The following is a 22,128-nucleotide window of genomic DNA, read 5'->3' as shown; positions in this document are numbered from 1 at the left end:
ACTGAAAAGTCCTTATATCAGTCCTTTTAAAAAATCTACTTTTGGAAATGTTTCTATTTTTATGAAATATCCATTCTTCAGCATCTTTTCTTATTTTTATGTCTCGTACTGTTCTTCTGTTACTTCTCTTGTTTATATGCGATTTATTTATTATTTATAAATATTTATTTTTTATAAATTGACAATTGGGTGTTACCAGTTGGGGGCATATCCCTCCCCGGTTTGAACATCCCTTTAATTTCAGGAATATTTTTTTTTATCAATGTATTCATAAAAATACAGAAGAAATAATAATAATAATAATGGCACAACACTTATTTTCAGGCAAAAAAATGCTGACTAATTTCATACTCTTTTTACATGGACCAGACTTTAATTTTTCTGATAAAAACCTCCCAATGTCCTTCTTTCCTTCACACAGTTATTGAAGAGTAGAGTGCATTAATAGAAGTAAATGGAGAAAAATGTGCATCCACAGCCACTTCTTCATTTCTGACAGTGTAAGATAAGGCTCCATTGTGGAGATAGTTGGCGGTTCCAGAATTGAAAGCTTTATCTATCAGACATAACTTGTCAAAAATACAAAAAAAATCCTATTTTGTTGAATCACAAAATTATAGCTACCTGAAGCTACCACTAGAGGGAGCTCACTTGAGATTAATGGGAGCTGAATAAATCTGTTTGTTGTGAGCTCCCCCTAGTGGTGGCTGTTGGCAGGCCATATTTTATCACATTACTCTATGAATGTGTGACACAAAGAAGGAGCTCTTTATAAGAAAAAACTGAGCTCTGACTCCCATAAAATGATATGGTTTATTTTCTAAAGAGAGAAGCCATCTTTTTAAGCAACTGTTGGGATAGCTAAGTGATTATGAAAAGAACATGCAATCTTTAAGTAAACCCATAGCCACAGTAGCGTCGTGTTAACCACTGAGCCACCATGTCTCCCAAGGAATTTATTTGAATAGGAAATGTATCAGTTTGTCTTTCTGATTTCCTACAACCTTAACCCCAGCACATCCCATGGGGAACATTGTAATTCAATGCAAGTGATAGAAATGAAGTCCTGGCTGAGAGCGCTGGTGATGTCACGCCGGCTGTCTGCAGCTTGTTCTACATCCTCCGCCAGGCAGACAGACAGGGACAAGCCGCGATCACTAACAGAACTCACAATAACCCCTCGGTGATTTATGCTTTGGGGGCGAGATTATCTTCATTAAGTAAGACCCATGGTGATTTTTCATTTTGCTTTCTGATATCTGTCATCAGAAACTTTATGGGGGCACATGAGCAAATGAATATCTCTGAAATATAATAAAACAATTTCAAGGGAATCTGTCAGCCGATTTGTACTATGTAATCTGAGAGCAGCACAATGTAGTGGAGGAGACCCCGATTACAGTGATGTGTTACTTACTGGGCCGTGTTTTGCTGTTTCAATGCAATCAGTGTTTTATCAGCAGGAAATTATTACTACTGGACTAGGTGTCTCATGCCTCCTAGTCCAACTACGCCCCATCATAAGCTGCCAATCAGTGTTTTGGGCGGAGTTATACAGAGCTCATCATTCAAGGAAACTAAGTGATACATTGCAGGAGTCAGGGTCTATGTTCCTACTTCATTCTGCTCTCAGATTACATGTGATAAAGGTTTATTTTAAAGAAAGAAGTATTTTTATTGATGCTGAGGCCAATAAGTCATATGATGCCCACAGCCCGTTCTATTGCATCCATATAACCAGGTGTATAATGGAGATGCTCCACCCTAAAAGCGTTGGGTTAGACTCCATGGACCCCCGGGACTCAGGGACTCCATGTGACATGCTGGCACCATGCATGTAAGAATAACATGTGCATGGGTCCCTGGCTATTCCGGATTCTATGCAGTTTTATGGTACATAATGACAACTAGACATAGGAAATATATGGAAATCATTACCCAACAGGCTTTTATGATCTATTACTATAATTGCTCTCACCAATAAACCTACAGCATCGTCATGATGGAGATTAGGACCCCAATGTGGGGAGCGTGTGATGAACATCCCACCCAGGAGACAACATCCATTGCGATCCTAGACAGCTGTTGCTGCCATACACTACAAGCATCTGAAGGCGAAAATGGCCTGCAGGCGCAATGAATTGGAAAAGGAGTAAATACTTTTTGATTTAAGAGAAAATTAAAAATGTAATAACTTAGCTCCAGGTGCTTTCAATAAAGCATTTCGCTTCCTCTATGCCAAATGGTTCTCTATACATTGACACTGCGAGGTGTGGAAGTGCCCTCCGGCTCTCATGGATTCTTAATTTCATCCAGTCTTCGATAATGCGCTAACACAAGGGTTAGAGGGGTTAGAGAAGGGAAGCACTGAATATGTTGGCAATCATGTAGACCACCTCGACACGTTTCATCAACTCGTAAGAAGGTATTGATTTCTTCGCAAAATGATGGTCACTGCATTGTACAGGGTTCTTGCCCAGTCCCGTGATGCTAAACGGCGAGTATCTATCCTCTTCCGCCATTCCTGAGGTTAGCTTCTGGCGTTAAATTCCCCCAACAGCAGTGGCAAAACATACAGGGGGCTGAGAAATCGAGATGCCGCAATGAGGAGACCTCTGGTTGTAATGTTGATGCACCGATGACCTCCGATCACGTGATTGGGTCAGCGGTGCACGTATTTCTGGCCGGATGGCCAGAAGCACTTTTTAAATACTGCTGTCAGAGTTTGACAGCGGCATTTAACTAGTTAATAGGCATGGGTGAATCGCGATTCCACCTGCGCCTATTGCAGGCACATAGCTGTTCAAAACAGCTGACATGTCTTGGCTTTGATGCGGGCTCACCGCCGGAGCCCACATTAAAGCGGGGGATACTGCCATCGGATGTACTATTCCATCCGATGGCAGTAAGGGGTTAAATGAATAAGATGCCGCCGTTGCCTGAATATGGTGAGTCAAGTGTATTGTGACAAGTACTGCTCATACAAGAGGGTGGTGAAGCAGAGCGGCCCACCAGAGGATTCTCCTGTTCTCCAGTGGGCCAGTCCAAGCCTGTATGCTGGTATTGTAACACTGCAGGGAAGGATTAAAATAATTCTTATTTGTCCTAAGGAACATTTCTGATATTCTGAGCACTGGATGTTGTAACTTTCATCATGATGTTGATGCTAAAGATGGAGTGAAGGAGCTCAAGGCACTTGGAGATGCTTCTAATAGGATTTATTGACAGTATTTGATATCCATTGGTTACACCGCGGTAAGTACAGTATTACGTAATATTTCAGGTGAAGACCCTTCACGTGAACATGCAGAACATGCAAATTCACCAAACCATAACGATATAATCTCTCAGAAAATAAACGCCATATGTATAAAACCTGCAGCATACAGGACCCAAAAAATTGCATCATGCGAGACACATTTTCCAATGTAAAATCTATTACGTCAACGTCACACAAGAAAGGTATAAAGGTCAACGTCTGTAAGCATCAAACCCACTCAGTTCATAGATTTTTAAAAAATTATGTTTTAACCATTTAGAAAAAAAATCAAATTAAATCATTACAAAATGTTACTAAAGTCAACGAGTCCAATGGAATCTGAAACAATCTCAATACTTTCACATTTTTAGCGAAAATATATATTCTTGATCTCGGTGAATTACTATGATAAAACAATAGGTCTATATGAAATAGAAGTAAGGGCTAGGCACCAACTCTAACATCAATTAGGAAAATAAGATCTGCCATGGCTACGAGGAAAAACAGCCGGGTGCTCAGTAAATAGTAATAGACAAAGCTTGTTAATGAAAGAGATGAACTTGCGGCACTCACCAAACTGCATAAAAAACTGCATTACCAAAATAAGTGAATATCACGGGAGATCGTTGCATGTAGGAATAGGTAACAGCCGTTTCGCATTCACTTATGCTTCATCTGGCTGAACCACAAAATGCCGTTTTGTGGATGAACCAGATGAAGCGTAAGTGAGCGCGAAACTGCTGTTACCCAGTCCTACACCATGTAACTCTCTTCTGTGATATGCACTTAGTTATAAATATATAAATATTGTTTTTGCAGCTTGGTGAGTGCCGTACATTCTTCTCTTTTATCATGTTAACTTATTATTAAGACTTGGTAACAGCCATTTTGTGGATGACCCAGATGAAGCATAAGTGAGCGCGAAACTGCTGTTACCCAGTCCTACACAATGTAACTCTCTCCCGTGATATGAACTTATTTTGTAAATAAATAGAGTTGTTTTTTTTTGTCCTGCCTAGTGAGTGCCATAAGTTATTCTCTCTTCTCATATCACCTTATTATTAGGACTGGGTAACAGTCATTTCACAGCTGAGCCAGATAAAACGTAAGTGAGCGCATGAGGACTGTCACCAAGTCCTACACCATATCATTCTCTCCTGTTACTTGCACTTATTTTGGAATTAAAGTTTTTTTATGCAGCTTGGTGAGCCCTTTTCTCTTATTATTAAACCTTCTGTAATTCTTGAGTAGTAAAGCAGAGTAAATGCTCCTTCCTTCTTTGCTTTGTAGTTCAAGATCAAGCGCCTGGATAGATTTTCTCTAAAGGAAATCCATCCCAAAAGTTTTGTGCACCTAATATAGGAACAGCATAATATAGAGACAGGGACCCTGATTCCAGCATTGCATCACTTATTGGGCTGATTCCTGTAGTTTTGATAAAATTACCGATTTCTCAGCAGGAGATTATCATTAGCGAACTAGTAAACTTGCTTCCATGTAGTCCTCCATTTTTATAAGCTCTGCATAACCCCGCTTCCAAGGACCCTGATTCCAGTGATGTGTCAATTACTGGGCTACTGGATTGCTGGCTGTAGTTTTGTTAAAAATCACTGTTTTATCAACAGGAGAATTTTACTTGAGGACTATTAAACTTGCTGTTAGGTAGTCCATCCACTGATTGGCCGCTTTCTGCCTATGCACAATGTAAACAGAAAACTGCCAATCAGTGATGTGGGCAGGGTTACACAAAGCTTAGCATTTAGAGAACTGCTAGATCAGCAGCAGAGGAAATAGTGATTTGTAAAAATTGCAGCAAGTAGTCCAGTAAGTGACACATCGCTGGAATCAGGGTCTCTGCCCCTACATCATGCTGCTGTCAGATGGAATAGCAAAAATCTGGTGACAGATTCCCTTTCAAAGTGTTTTAAATATTGATTTTGTTGCAAATTGACTCATAATGAAAAGGGCTTTAAATATTTAACCATGTGCTTTAGCTAATCCTATCAGAAAAGGGTATAAGCTGCGGGAGGGTGAGTGCGTCGGAGCACTCTGCTGACAGGGAAATCTCTTTTTTTTCCCTCTTTTGTGTACAGTTTCCAAGCAGCGGAGGCAGGTGAGGTAAGCCTATTTTCCTGTAATGGTTTTATTTATAACCATCGGCTCTTACGTTGCGCGCTCTTCAAAACCACCTTGTGTGAATAATTGTGATCGCTTCTACATCAAACCTTTCCCTTAATGTTCCACCTCCTAGACAAGATGTGAGTCCTGAGAAATGAAACTGGGTCTGCCACTCTGATTTGAAATAGAATTTATTATTATTACTAATGTTATTTTTTTTCTCCGAGGATCTCCTGAATTCCTACAGGTGCACGCAATTAAATACTATTCAGCTAAGTAACTCCACCATCCGAAAATTTCAAAGAAGAAGTGTCTGGGGGGATGGGAAGGAAAGATTTTTTTTTTTTTTAACGCTTGCCAATCTTGTGTGATTTACGGCTTTGCTGAATTAAATCATTATACTAAATTATGACTGGGAGAATGAGTAGGCGAGGAGGGCGGTGGGCACCCAGCTAGATAATTTATTAATTTATTATTAATATTGTCAAATCAGATATAGAAGAACTGAGTTTATTGTATCAGATGTAGCTAAGCTCAGCTTTTGGCACAATTTATGATCATATTAACTAATTTTATCTTCGGCCAGACTACTATGTTATCTCTATTGGATCTGGTCTACTACGTTTCAAGTCAATAGCTTCTGATCTGAAATTTGCTGTTTCCTCATGGACTGTGACTAGTTTCCTCAAAGGCTGTGACTTGAGTTTCCTCAATGGCTGTGACTTCAGTTTCCTCATGGGCTGTAACTACAGATTCCTCATGGACTGTGACTACAGTTTCCTCATTGGCTGTGACTACAGTTTCCTCATTGGCTGTGACTACAGTTTCCTCATAGGCTGTTACTACAGTTTCCTCATGGGCTGTGACTACATTTTCCTCATGGACTGTGACTACAATTTCCTCATGGACTCTGACTACAGTTTCCTCATTGGTTGTGACTTCAGTTTCCTCATGGGCTGTGACTACAGTTTCCTCATTGGCTGTGACTATAGTTTCCTCATTGGCTGTGACTACAGTTTCCTCATGGGCTGTGACTAGTTTCCTCATTGGCTGTGACTACAGTTTCCTCATGGGCTGTGACTAAAGTTTCCTCATTGGCTGTGACTATAGTTTCCTCATGGACTGTGACTTCAGTTTCCTCATGGACTGTATCTACAGTTTCCTCGTGGACTGTATCTACAGTTTCCTCATGGGCTGTGACTACAGTTTCCTCATGGACTGTGACCACAGTTTCCTCATGGACTGTATCTACAGTTTCCTCATGGACTGTGACTTCTCTTTCCTCATGGGCTGTGACTACAGTTTCCTCATCAGCTGTGACTACAGTTTCTTCATGGACTGTGACTTGACCTTCAGAGGAATCATTTAAAGGGAACCTTTCAGGAGGTTTTTCCAATAAAACATAAAACCACCATCTTTAAATCCTCTTGTACCGCATTCTACCAATATGCATGTAAGCCGCGAACTCCCCCTGCATATCAAAGAAATACCTTTCATAATTATCCCACGTTGTCTGCAAAATGGCGATGTCCAATCCGATTGGGACTGTTGGTCTTTTCCCAGTGACTTTTCTATTCCCATAATTCCATCCCCCTTTCATGATTGATGTGGATGATGCATGGTATCTCATTCACACAGAGCTGCAAATCTCACATCTGCACGGGTGAAGCATGGACAGCGTAGGTGCACTTTATTCTGTTCTGCTAATGGCAGAGAAGCATCTTGTAAAGTGAATGTTCAGGTAAAAGCAGAGCAAAGTGCAAGCCTGTGCTTCAACTGTGCAGGTCCGGTACTTACAGTGCTGTGCGACTGCATTTACATAAGAGGTTCTGAGCAAAGACCAGCAATTCCCATCGGACCGGCCAATTAGTATATGATGCGAGAAAATTACATAAGGTATTATTCTAATATGAATGGGGAGTTGTGGGTTTATGAACAGATTTCTGGTCTGTGGTACAAGAGGAGTTAAAGTTGGTGGCTCCAGTTTACATTGTGAACTTGCTGGCAGATGCCCTTTAAAAGAATAAGACAACATACAAATTCATGAGCAGCAAGGTTATATTTGCTGTGTGGGGAGCATTTATCCTATATCTAATTCCACATTTGTGGTTCACTGCTTGAGTTAATAGCATTGGCTACTGTTAAACTATATAAAAAAATACAACGTTTATAAGTAAAAGATTCACTCAAGAAATACCTGATAAAAGTTCTGTGGGGGCGGTATCTGACTCGGAGATTCAAAACATAAATAGAAGTACCTCCCCCACGGAACTTACACCAGGCATTACAGAGTGTATCAGTTTTTTCTGAAATTTTCTTTTAATGTTATGTATTATTTTGTAGTATATGCTATTTATTAGACACCTAAGTGATGTTTTAAGTCATGTATTTCTTGATGCTTTAGTATTTTAGCCACAATTAGCCAAAAAACACAAAGTAAAGTAAAGAAACAATCAGCATTTGTGTGGGTACTGATTTTAAATTTTATGCTAATCAATACCCCTATAATTACCACCTCATTAAATCACAATCTCCATTGTTTTGTTAGCGACATTACAGACTTACTATCCCATTGGGATCAGTACATGATATGGTAGACATATCTACATCTATATATTCAGCTATGATGGAGGAGCTGTACAAGGTCTTCTAAGAAGTACCAAAATTCGTATAGTTGTAGGGAGATGTTGTGGGAGCTTGACGGTGTTGAATGTCCCTAATACCTAGATACACTCACTGGTGTGGATCCAGAGCACTTCGCAAAATTGATATACAGCTGTATAGAGATATGAGTTGACAACTAGGTCACACCGACTGCAGTGAATGTTTGGAAGAGTTGGATGATGCCTCTGTCTAATTGATTCCCTTGGTAACTCAATGCCCCATGGAGATCTTGGTCAAAGAAACCTTGGTATATTCACATTGCCCAAAGTGCACATATATTCTGCGTTATGCCAGTCATGTTTTGTAAAAGAAACTACAAGCTTCAGACAGTCATGGAAATTTAGCAGAATGTAGGTCAGAAAAATAATATAATGATCATATATCACGTAAGTCACCGGTCCACATGTGAGTCAACAAAAATGGTCTCGAATGGAAAAGCCCTCAATTTTTTTTGAGAATATATGAACATTTTGTTAAGAAATGCAATGATTGTTAACAATTAATTTGCGGAATTTAAAGATGTTTTCCACTCTAATGATTGACTAAAAATTAATGTCCATTCTTTTATGTCCTCTTGTCATTCTTAATTCTCGCTTGTTATGGCAGATACAGAGTTCCTAATCTCCTAGTTGCGTCAGTAAGGAAAGCTTAGGTACTCATACTGCGTTCAATCTACAGATGTGTCTTCCCTTACCTCTCCGCGAATTTAGTTATGGACTTCAGTTTCTTATGATACAATTGAATATATTAAAGCAACGTGGTAGGAAAACCCTTATCAGGCCATAACTAACATCCCAATGACTGGGTGGCCATATGTATAGATACGTATGGCATCAACATCTCCCGACATTGTATTACAAAGCGATGGTTTTTATTTCATCAAATTGGGTCATTTGAGTAAAACATCTCGAGATATATCAAGCTAAGAGAATATGTATGGAAGGACACATCTGTAATTTCGAGGGGATTTGGAGCTCTGTATCAGAAAAATGGAGCCATGTCCTACGTTAAGATAGATTACGGACCTTCAAACCTTTTTTTAGAGAATGGTGTGGACAGTGGACACTCATTCTAATATCATGGGCTTCTTGCCCCATCTATTATGTGTTCTTTACAAGTCGGAATACATATCTGATGCAACATCCAAGAAACAGTTTTGACTACTTCAACCATGTAACATGTAAAGGATAATTAATACAATGACGGTTACAAAGGATTTTAACAAGCAGTGATACCATATCAGTCATTTTGAAGAAAAATCTATCCAACGATAATGGGAAGATGTAAACAACCACATGGGAATGTGCATCTTATAGAGTCAATCTCTCATGTTCCTTCTGTAGAACTATATGCCCATTGAAGAAGAAGGTTCTCTTAAGTTGACATTGCCACAATTATTAATATTAACTGTAATATCTCCTACACCAAAACATTCAGGATAATGGAGCCCTTTCTAGTCCTGACTCGGAATCTTCTCTCGCTTCAAAGATGACATTCTTTCCTATGTCATGTCTTGAAGGACTTTACTTTGTTGTATCTTTTATAGCTTTACATTCTGGTCTAATCATTCCAAACTAGCCCTTTACCCAAACTGTATACTATGTTTTGGTTGTTTTATCAAATTTTTTTTCTTAGACTCAACCAGTAAGTCAAAGTTATGATCACCTTCCGGCATTTCAGATTTGTCCTTGGGACAGTGGTTCATTTATGTCAAGCCGAGGTGATCAAAATAAAGATTTTGGTGAAAAAAAAAATGGAAGACATCTAAAAGACAACCTTCTCAAAATGGCCAAACCCATGACCAGAAGTTAACAATTGCTAATCGTGGTCTTGAGTATATAGTCCAAAAAAGCTAAGTACAACTAACTGACAAAATAGTTTTTATGCTTTTTTTTACCATGTCAGACACCGGATTGTCAGCAGCACATCTAGATAAAAAAAAAAAGCACTGCAAAAGTGAAAACTGACTTACCCCGGGCAAGGTCTTCTGTTCATGTAGAGCACTCTGAGCTTTCAGGGCAGATTCTCTTTCACAGTATGTAAGAAAGGCGCAGCCTGAAAAGAAATAAATAGGCAATTTTAGGAAAAATTATTAGAAGAATTACATAAAACAATGTTATATTAAAAAAATGTACAGTATAAAATTTAGTTTTGTTAGTTTTACTTTTATTTGTTGATAAATTGAAATCTCAGCATAAGTTGAATAAATATAGTCTGAAAGCTGATCATATGGATTTTGTTCATGTTGTTATCTTTTCGATAGTCCTTTAATTCAGAAAAAATGATGGCTAGTGGCAGCCATTTCCTTGGATCCTCGTAGATATGAACTACAAAAAAAAAATCTGCTATTTGGCGAATGCAGATTTCTGTACAGTTCAATTTCACTCAAATTTATTTGCTCATGTCTAGCTCACACTGTAAAGAATAATGATAGCTCAGCTCCTCCAACTCACAGCAAAGCAACCTCTGCACATGCCAAGGAGCATGCGCAATACACTGTACTGTTAAAGTGAAAACATTTTTATTCATTTCATTTTTTTTTTTTTTAAGAGAATCTGTCATAAGGTTTTTGCTACCTCCATCTGAGAGCAAAACCAAAAAGAAACCTTGTATCTTAACAGATAATAAACGATTAAAACCAACTCTTTATTTCTCACTTTATAAAATTAGACAGACCAATCAACATGCAAACAACCATGCTAGGCTGTACCTGCCCCTCACACTATTAATCCTAGATTACCCTGCCTTGCAGCGGAGGTTGGCACCCTACACATATATATACGAGATAGGCGCCCCCGCTCAACGGTGGCTATCCCTATGGCTCCTGTATGTCAACTACAGATAATGTGATACATTTAGACCCCCATTCTGACATAACAGGAAAATATATTTCTCAATACAATAGCGGCACTTACAGGACAGTGTGAAAAGGGTGAATAACAAAACAATGATATAAAATGCAAAAAGTGCTTAATACACACCAAGTACCTCTCTGTAACTGTTCCCTGCTGATCTATCCCCTGCCTGTCAGCGGGGGTTGGCGCCCTACTGTTGAGCGGATGCGGCGCCCCCACTCTACTACGGCTTGCCCTATCAGCAAGCCCTACAAGATATACTAATGCCAAAACAGATGTCACTTCAAGTGGCCTCCAATGTTATGGCCAAACATCAGACAGGCTATATGGGTACAGTGCTGATACATAACTGTGATCCCATTTTGCGATATATATGTATATCAGTTACACCAACGGGGTACTTATCATTTCTGATGTATTCATGAACGAAAGCCTCAACGCGTTTCACCAGATATGGCTCATCAGGAGGCTTAGATGAATAGATGCTCCTATTCATATGCACCCATATAGCCTGCCTGATTGATGTTTAGCAATAACATTGGAGGCCACTTGAAGTGACATCTGTTTTGGCATTAGTATATCTTGTAGGGCTTGCTGATAGGGCAAGCCGTAGTAGAGTGGGGGCGCCGCATCCGCTGAACAGTAGGGCGCCAACCCCCACTGACAGGCAGGGGATAGATCAGCAGGGAACAGTTACAGAGAGGTACTTGGTGTGTATTAAGCACTTTTTGCATTTTATATCATTGTTTTGTTATTCACTCTTTTCACACTGTCCTATAAGTGCCGCTATTGTATTGAGAAATATATTTTCCTGTTATGTCAGAATGGGGGTCTAAATGTATCACATTATCTGTAGTTGACATACAGGAGCCATAGGGATAGCCACCGTTGAGCGGGGGCGCCTATCTCGTATATACACTCACTGGCCACTTTATTAGGTACACCTGTCCAACTTCTTGTTAACACTTAATTTCTAATCAGCCAATCACATGGCGGCAACTCAGTGCATTTAGGCATGTAGACATGGTCAAGACAATCTCCTGCAGTTCAAACCGAGCATCAGTATGGGGAAGAAAGGTGATTTGAGTGCCTTTGAACGTGGCATGGTTGTTGGTGCCAGAAGGGCTGGTCTGAGTATTTCAGAAACTGCTGATCTACTGGGATTTTCACGCACAACCATCTCTAGGGTTTACAGAGAATGGTCCGAAAAAGAAAAAAAATCCAGTGAGCGGCAGTTCTGTGGGCGGAAATGCCTTGTTGATGCCAGAGGTCAGAGGAGAATGGGCAGACTGGTTCGAGCTGATAGAAAGGCAACAGTGACTCAAATCACCACCCGTTACAACCAAGGTAGGCCTAAGAGCATCTCTGAACGCACAGTGCGTCGAACTTTGAGGCAGATGGGCTACAGCAGCAGAAGACCACACCGGGTACCACTACTTTCAGCTAAGAACAGGAAACTGAGGCTACAATTTGTACAAGCTCATCGAAATTGGACAGTAGAAGATTGGAAAAACGTTGCTTGGTCTGATGAGTCTCGATTTCTGCTGCGACATTCGGATGGTAGGGTCAGAATTTGGCGTAAACAACATGAAAGCATGGATCCATCCTGCCTTGTATGGAGCATCTTTGGGATGTGCAGCCGACAAATCTGCGGCAACTGTGTGATGCCATCATGTCAATATGGACCAAAATCTCTGAGGAATGCTTCCAGCACCTTGTTGAATCTATGCCACGAAGAATTGAGGCAGTTCTGAAGGCAAAAGGGGTCCAACCCGTTACTAGCATGGTGTACCTAATAAAGTGGCCGGTGAGTGTATATATGTGTAGGGTGCCAACCTCCGCTGCAAGGCAGGGTAATCTAGAATTAATAGTGTGAGGGGCAGGTACAGCCTAGCATGGTTGTCTGCATGTTGATTGGTCTGTCTAATTTTATAAAGTGAGAAATAAAGAGTTGGTTTTAATTGTTTATTATCTGTTAATATACAAGGTTTCTTTTTGGTTTTGCTTAGTTTTTTGAACTTTGGTTGCATATTCTAATTGGTTTTCTCCATCTGAGAGCAGTAGAAACCGACACTCTGATTCCAGCCATGTGTCACTTACTTGTTCCAGTTTTGATAAAAATCACTGTTTTATCTGTTAAAAATCTTCCAGTTCACTTAATGCTGAGCTCTGTATAATCCTGCCCACACCACTGATAGGAAGCTTTCTGTGTGCACTGTGCAAAGCTGCCAATAAGTGGCGAAGGCAGGGTTATAGAAAGCTGATAGTTATGGAGGACTACATTTTTATTATTATTTATTCATTTAGCACCACTAATTCCATGGTATCTTCCCTCACGTATTCTTCGATCCTCCTAAGACCTCCTACTCTCCTCCACATTTATTCGTTCCTCACACCACCGCCTCCAAGATTTCTCTTGAATATCCACCATCCTCTGAAATTTCACTCCTCAACACGTCCAATTATCCACCACCCTCAGATCCTTCAGATGGAACCTGAAAACCCATCTCTTCAGGAAAGCCTATGGCCTGCAATAACCATTCTGCCACCTCACCAGTCACCACCACCAGAGCTGCCGCCTCACCACCACCGGAGCTGCCGCCTCACCAACCACCCAATCTGCCGCCTCACCAACCACCCGAGCTGCCACCTCACCAACCACCCAAGCTGCCGCCTCACCAACCACCCAAGCTGCTGCACCCCTGACCTTCTGTCTCTTACCCATTATCCTGTAGAATGTAAGTCCGCAAAGACAGGGTCCTCTCCCCTCTGTACCAGTCCGTCATTGTAAATTTGTTTACTGTAAACGATATCTATAACTCTGCATGTAACCTTTTCTCATGTATAACACCATGGAATTAATGGTGCTATATAAATAAATAATAATAAAATAGTAGGAGGCAGTGGTTCACTGTGTCGAAGGCAGAGCACAGGTCTAGAAGGAGGAGTATAGAGAATTGTCTGTTAGCTTTGGCTGTAAGTCGTTCATAAGTTTGGTCAGTGGAATGGTGGGGACGGAAGCCAGATTGTAGGTTGTCGAAGAGAGAGTTAGATGCAAAGTGAGAGGAAAGTTCAGCATGGACATGCTGCTCAAGTAGTTTGGATGCAAATGGGAGCAAAGATATAGGGCGATAGCTGGACGTAGCGCTCGGGTCAAGGGATGGCTTTTTGAGCATAGGTGTGATTGTGGCATGTTTGAAAGCAGAAGGGAAGGTACCAGAAGTTAGTGATAGACTGAAGAGATGGGTTAGGGATGGGATTAGTGTAGTGGTGAGGTTGGGGAGGAGGTGGGATGGGGTCAAGTGCACAAGTGGTGAGGTGTGATTTGGAGAGAAGATGAGAAAGCTGCCCTTCAGTGATTTTGGAGAGGGAAGTTATGGGGTTGGGGCATTGGTCTGGTATACAAAAGGGTTGTGATGGTCAAACAACAAAGACTTGCCTTGTTTGGTCTATCTTATTTTTCAAGTGTGTGGCAAAGTCCTCAGCAGAGATTAAGGAAGTCGGAGGGGGCAGTGGTGGGTGGAGGAGGGAATTAAAGGTGTTGAACAACTGTTTGGGGTTGTGGGATAAAGAAGATACAAGGGTTGTGAATTAAGCCTGTTTAGCAGAGGTGAGGGCTGATTTGATTGTGAGTGTTGCTTGTTTGAGTGCAGTGAAATCATCTTCCGAATGCATTTTCTTCCAACGCCGTTGTGCAATTTTGAATACTTGCTGAAGCTTTTTAGTGATGTTATTGTGCCAGGGTTGTCTATTGATTCGTCGCACTCTGCTATGTATGACAGGAGCAACCGAGTCGATGGCTGATGCCAGAGTGGCATTGTAGAAACTAGTGGCAGTGTCTGTGTCGTAGAGTGATGATATGGAGGACAGTGGCTGAATAGAGTCAGAGAGTGTGTGTGTGTCTAGATGTGCGAGGTTTCTATGGGGGAACATATGTTGCTGGACATGGGTGACAGGTGAGGAGGACAAGGATGAGAAAGTGAGCATATGGTGGTCGGATAGAGGGAGAGGGGAGGATGTGAAGTTAGATAGGGAGCAGAAACGGGTGAAGACCAGGTCTAGTGCATGTCCGTCTGTGTTGGTTGCTGAGGAGGACCACTGAGTATGTCCAAAAGATGAAGTAAGGGACAGGAGTTTGGAGGCTGCTGACTGGTGGGTGTCAATGTGGATGTTGAAGTCACCCATGATGATTGTGGGAATGTCAGCAGACAGAAAGTGAAGAAGCCAGGTGAAGAATTGGTCAATAAAGGCAGTGGTTGGGCCCGGAGGTTGGTATATGACGGCCACTTGGAGGTTGGAGGGAGAGTAGATGCGGACAGAGCGGACTTCAAAAGAGGGGAGGATAAGGGAGGGTAGAGGTGGAATTGGGTTAAAGGTACAGTTGGAAGAAAGGAGAAGACCCACTCCTCCACCATGTCTGCAGGACTACATGGCAGCAGGTTTCTAGTCCTCTAATAATAATCTCCTGCTGATAAAACTGTGCTATTATAAAAACTATAGCAAACAGGCGAGTAAGTGATAGATCACTGGAATCAATGTCCCTATCTCTACGTTATACTGCTCTCAGATTATGCAGCAAAAACCTGGTGAGAAATTCTCTTTAAATACAGATGTTTACAAACAATTATTGGAGGTTGATGATCATGACAAGATGGATCACCCCATAGTTATGAAGACATGACAACAATGAGAACAATAACAATGATATTTTTCAGGAAATTCTTCAATACCATCCTGTATCCAATACATCATATAGTCCTTATATTTCCTAGTTTTAGGAAATTTATTTTTTACAGTATTAAGACTTTACTCTTGACTAAATTCGCCCAAGACTATATACAGCAAACTGAAGTGCTACACTAAAAAAAAAAAAATCAATATCTGAAATAATTAAAGAAAAAAAGAAGATAACTTCCAGAGCCTTCTCCCTGACTGAAACATTATAAAAACGTTATTAACACAATATAAAGAGATAGAACACATGCGACTATTGGAGCCACGAGCCGCGAGTCTCTTAAATAAGTGTATAAATAAAGAGTAATTGTCTTCCTTCCACAATATCGGGAGATTCCATACAGTTCCACTAGGCACCCTGATGGAGATTATTTCATTATGTTTCACTGGTATAAATATTGTTGCTTAATGGTGTATACAAGGAGATACATCAAATCTGTAATTAAACTATATTGCCAGCAGAGAAGCATTACAATACTTCCCTTAAACTATTCCTTGTGTTATATGGACTTGTAACTTTGGAAAACCATTAAAATATTAACATTGACTAAAACTCTTATAAAGTTGTTTTAATGGGCAGGAACTTGTAACATTCAGGAAAGTAAAATTGTAATGGACATGATAGTTAGAAAACGTAAAGCAACAACAACGCTAAAAGCCCACTGTATCTCATGAATCGAAAACAAAAAACTAACACACCATTAAACACAAAGGAAGTGAAATTCTACAGATAGTGTCAAATAGTCATTTATTTTCAGGTGAAGTATTAACCATTCCTTCAAGGGATTGTCCACTACTTTTTCTTTAAAAAAAAAAACAAGAAATAAACAAAATGAGCATATATCCTAGAGTAAATAAATAGTAAAAGTCCATGTAAATAATATAGTGTATATAGGTTACTTAGCTAACACTATTGTGACCAAAAAAAGTCAATAAACACTGCAGGTTGGACGCTGTGTACTTGGGTGGGCAGCGTCCAGATGTTACAGCATAGTAAGAAATCCCATCTCCACTAGGCGTGCACAGTCGCCCGCGCTCACACGCGGAGACAGACATGTGGCGCGTCTTTCCAGACTGCAGCATGTCTATTTATCTAGCGGAGACGCTCAGACTCCACAAGATAAATATCACCAGTTCAATGTATTTTATGATGTGAATCTGCACGGTTCAGTGAACACATGAGGAATCACCTGCGTTCAATAGTCAGCAGCGCTTTGGACAGAGCGTACATGTTCTACGTTCAAAGCGCTGCCAATTCCTGACTGTCTGCACCTACCCTGGACGCCATCCCACCATGACAAGGTGCACCAAGTTTGGATGGTCCTATCCTTTCTCTAGTATTAAAACCTCACCTTGTGTCAGCCAACCTTAGCATAGAGAAAGGCCGAGCAGGATCGGGGCCCGACTATTGGACTATGGGACACCTGCACATTGAAAGTCATGTAGATCAAATGCCTAGTACACGGCCCTGTCTGTGCAAAGTGCAATGAACTACAAAAAACCCAAAGGAATGAGTCGGGGCATAAGTTGGTGTATGTACAGTGTGTAAGAGCACGTTCACACTGTGGCCGTTTCACACTACTTTTATTTAGTATTCAATATTTTTTTATCTAGAGATGAAATCCTAATAAAAAATGTTCTTGTCGCCATTATTTGAATTGTCTGTATTTGTTTGACTCGTTTCGAAGTTTTCATATACACAAATACAGGCCGATTTATACAGATAGAATTCAAATAACGGCGCCAAGATTGTTCTTTCTTCAAATTTAAAATCTCTATTATTCTGCCTGTTTTTTGTGATGTATGTACACATGTTTATGCCCTCAGGAAGAAATATGAAAACTTCGAAACGCGTTGACTAATAAAAATTGTAATCATATATTTGTATATGCTGGATCTGCATTCGTAACTTGCCGGTTATTCCTTTATTGATCTATGTATAGGAAGACACCCTTATGTTATAAGCTCGATGCGTGGGGGTCTATGGATCTGTTCAGAATGTGACCCTGAAGCTTTCCATAGTCCCTTAATGAGATAGGAATTTACAACCAACAGCCCAAAAAATGCAACATTGATAAAGGAAGAGAAATATTCGACATTGGAAGATATCATAAAAAAAGAGATATCATCCAGAAGAAGATGGAAAATTCCAGAAACGATTTGCCATAATTGGAAATTGTATTTAATAAACACCCGTCATTAGCAGCGCCAGACGACCATGTGAGAGTAATGTTCTATTAGTACATTTCTAGGATGCGATACAGTATTGGATTCTTGCTTGTACAGCCATGACGGATTGCCTAATTTCTGCGCTCTCACCAGGTGCGGCAGTGGCAGGTTAAACTCGATTAACCTGCTTAAACTGCAGAGAGTGTGACTCTTAGTAAAGTGCCCCACTGGGTGATAAATCGATGGAGGAAGATATGGATAGAAGCAGCGCAATCTCTCGTTTCTTAAATACCTTGAACTTCTTTAAGAACACTTAAAGGATGAAAAGGAAATATACAGGATTGATGGAAATCAGCTGATATTTGTAGTGGTCGAAGCACGGACATGGTGCGCCCATTAGGGCGCGCGCACACAACCGTATTTTCGGGCAGAGTGATAGTCATTGAAACAATGGATTTCACTCTGGATGTGAAAAAATGGCAGCATGCACTATTTTCCTCCGAAAAAAATCGGATGAGACTCACCCATTCAAGTCTATGCCATACGGAGGCTCAACCGATTTTTATGGATACATTGCAGTTATGTAAGATTGGAAGCTGTAAATGATTAAAAGGAATCTGTCACCCCATTTTTGGCCTGTAAGCTGTGGCCACCGCCATTAGGGGCTTATCTACAGCATCCTGTAATGCTGTAGAAAAGCCCCGATGTAACCTGAAAGATAAGAAAAACAAGTTAGATTGTACTCACCCAGGGGCGGTCCCGGTTCGGTTCAGGTCCGATGGGCGTTACAGGTCCGGGTCCGGCGCCTCCCATCTTAATACGATGATGTCCTCTTCTTTGCTTCCTGTCGTGGCTCCGGCGCAGGTGTACTTTGTCTGCCCAGTTGAGGGCAGAGCAAAGTACTGCAGTGCGCAGGCGCCGGGCCTCTCTGACCTTTCCCTTTCTCAGATGAGATCATCTACGGTCGTGTGTATCTGCTCTAATTGTGATTTTTCTATAAATCACTGGTTTTGATCTCTTAGGATCTTACGTTAAACCATAAAATTACATTTCGAAAACTTCACATCAAGTTTCCATCTGCTAAATAATAGGGGAAAAAAAAGAGGCAATACCTAAGGATTGGAAATGGAAGGGGGCCAATAGCACTTCCCTCTACCGAATATACATGATTTTGGATCCCTGCTTCAGTCTTCAGAACGGTGCTCTAATGAAATGATCTCCGTGACTCTTATTAAACTGATCCCTTGGTCAATGGGTTTTATGTAACGTGAAAATAGGAATATTGCTTTCATCAGGAAACTTACAGTTCGCTACAAGCTTTGCTCTAAGTCCCAATTAAAAAAGGCAGATACGTTACATGACATGCCAATCTCACAGCTCAGAAAATGATGAGGTTGAAATAAATAAATCATGATTTCACCAGAGTAAATCACTATTGAAATTTCAACACTCCGCGGCCACATTAGACAGTATTAAAACGGCGCTCATCTCCAGCTCTGGACCCTTCTCTCCTCATAAAGCGTTTTATTGTAATATTTTAATATCTTACCCAGTCTACCACTTAATACGCTTAATTGAATTACCACAATATTTTACTTAATGTGCATTTTATTTGAAATCCCTGTGAATTTTATTTGAAATAATTAATACTTTTAAAAATGTTTTTCTACTTGGAAATCTAATTCCCAAAAGACGTAAGAAAATATCTGTATTGCACCCCTCAACTCGAGTGCAAGAAACTCTGCTCAATCCATTGTATCTGCAGAATCTTCTGCTTTTATTATTATATAAACTTAAAATATCAGAAGTCATTTATAATTGCGAGAACATGATGATGCTCATCCTATCAGAAAATACATTCTATATTCTGTAGATATGCTAACAAATATTTATGCTGCTCCAGGATCAAATCTCATAATTTGTCAATGTGCTGCAGGCTTTGGGCTCAGTGGGTATTCTCCCTCTTCTCTCTGTGCATCTGTCTATTCTATTATTTCACATCTGACACTTTTTTTTCTTGGATAAGTTATTATGACCCCGATGTCTCTTCAGAGACATAAATGTGTGAATAATGTTGGCCTGCTCTGAACATAAATATCTCTAGGTCTCATACATATTTTTTAAGAAATAAATTAGCAGGAAAGAGAAAATTAACACATAATCATTGGGTAGACAACATATTAGGAAAAGAGCAAGTGCTGAGTGAGAGTCCTCAGACAGTTCTCTTTTCTTTGTGTTCTCCGTGCTTAATGTGGCACACACAGACACACAATGCAAAGATTGAGTCAACTTCTCCCCTTTTTGTCCGGTTTATCCAGTTTACCTGTTGCTTGCCACACCTGAGTTTGAACGAGCATCATATGCTTGAAACAAAGTTATTTACCCACAATTTTGGAAAGGTGCCTCCAATTTTGTCTTGCCCATTTTGGGGGGTTTTGTGTGAAATTCTGTCCAATTTGCCTTTTTTGTCAGCTATTTTTTGTGTTATTCCAATACATACTAAAGAAATAAACACGTTCATAACAAAACACGTGTAATTACAATAATTTTCCTGGAGAAATACTTGATTTTCTGGAACAATTTCAAGGGTGCCGACGCTTTCATGACTTTAGGTGCTGCATAGAGATGAATTAATACCTCTGAGAGAAATTGAATCGAACTAAAATTTTACAAAAATTAACTTCGCAAGAGCGTATATTCCCCATCCGAGAGAATTTTGCTGATTATAAAAATCACACTTTGATCAAACTCTGATAATATGACCACAGTGAGATCTGATTCTCTTAGATGAGGAAAAGATGGAGAAAATAATTTTCCATCTTCTCCATTGTGCAAGTCCATGCAAATCGGGCTCCACTCATATGTCATCCAATTGCTGTCCAGTGCTTTCTATGGACTCATTGACGTGCATAGCTGAGTGCGAGCCGAATATCAGATTAAATTCAGGCATGCGGTGATATTGTCTTCTGATCATCAGAGGAAAAAAATTTGGACAAGTTCCAAACATTGGTTGGACATTGGTCCAAGTGCAATTTGATGTTGGATCACACTCAGACCAAAAATACGGCCTTATGCACAAGTGCTAATGCTAACCACTAGCATGCAAAAATCATTGATGCATGAGAGATTGTACACTACTTCAAGGATTTAGGAGATGTTCACATGTTTCAGTCAAGTGACATTGATTGCCTCAAGACTGTGCTTTTGCTTCTTTTTTGCTAAAATATTTCACGATAATTGTCTCTTAGAAACAGAATTTAAATGCAATGCGTGACATCACCCGTAAAGGAGTAGTGGCTACATGGAAATTGATGGCACCTCCAGAGGATGTTTGGTAGATTTGTGTCCTACCACTAGAACATGCATTTACCTAAAGAGAGAAGTATCGGTGGTCCAAAAATGGAAGCAATCAATTTCTCAGTCCTGGTGGTGGGACATGCATTTAAATGATATTTTTAGCATGCCACATGGATGGAAAAATCTCTTAAGAACAAAATAAAAATTTATGAAGAATTTAGAAAACTTACAGAAAACTTTTAAAACTTTCTATGAGTCCGGTGTCACAGAACGTAAAAGGAGGGCAGTGCAGAAAAAAAATGGTGCTGTTTTCCCAAAGAACAGTTTCTCCCAAGCTGCTGTAACTTTTTCTTCAAAGGCCACTAAAAGGGTGGAACTGTTCAAATCGCTAGCAACAAAAGCGTCCAGCTGACAAATCAAAGAGAGAAGCAGAGTTACATTTAATTTCAGTGCTAAATCAGGGCCTGAGAGCTCTCCGAGGAGCAACAGAAACTGCTCAGTAGCAGAACCATGACTAGTTGATGCAGTTCTAATTAGACAGATCATGCAGCATTGTTAGAGTGATAAACTAGATGGTGTAAAGCTCCTGTAACAGCAGCCATATATTATCACTTAGCGTGATGGCTCCAGTGACAAGGTTGTGCTATACATTTCCTGGAACGCCAGCGAGATCTGGGGCTGTGATTTAGGCCTCCGAGATGGTGCAGCGCGCCACGCAGACAAGACAAACTCTTTTGTCATGCATGGGGAGCGAGGTAGAAGAGATAAAAAAGAAGGCAGTACTAACGACTGTAATTGTAGTAAAATGCAAGATTTATTTACACATAACCCTATGTCTGGAAGGCTATCCACATCCTCGTGTGTAAACTTTTACATTGAAAGACCTGGGAGGAGGCCAGACATGTAGGAGAAACGTTATCAAGATAGAGACTGGCATAAAACTTCTTCATAATAGTTTTTGCTAGTTTATGGCTTGTAAAAAAATACTATGAATTATGACATTTTGTACTTGCCTATTTTGCGTCATTTTTG

General features: G+C 40.3%; 1 protein-coding gene across 29 annotated transcripts in view; it reads right to left on the bottom strand.

Annotated features, from left to right (window-relative positions):
• CELF4 (CUGBP Elav-like family member 4) overlaps positions 1-22,128 on the bottom strand; it is a 1,364,246-nt gene that overhangs the window by 1,102,227 nt on the left and 239,891 nt on the right. For all 29 annotated transcript variants that reach the window (XR_013221177.1, XR_013221171.1, XR_013221173.1 and 26 more), the window contains exon 2: positions 10,014-10,096. Coding sequence is in view for 24 of the 29 variants with exons in the window: in XM_077284083.1 (XP_077140198.1) it covers positions 10,014-10,096 (83 nt within the window). In the remaining 5 variants the exon portion in view is untranslated. The remainder of the gene's footprint in view (positions 1-10,013; positions 10,097-22,128) is intronic.

The sequence above is a fragment of the Ranitomeya variabilis genome, chromosome 1, assembly GCF_051348905.1.
Source record: "Ranitomeya variabilis isolate aRanVar5 chromosome 1, aRanVar5.hap1, whole genome shotgun sequence".
Taxonomy (NCBI): Eukaryota; Metazoa; Chordata; class Amphibia; order Anura; family Dendrobatidae; genus Ranitomeya; species Ranitomeya variabilis.
This window is presented reverse-complemented; position numbering and strand designations above follow the sequence as displayed.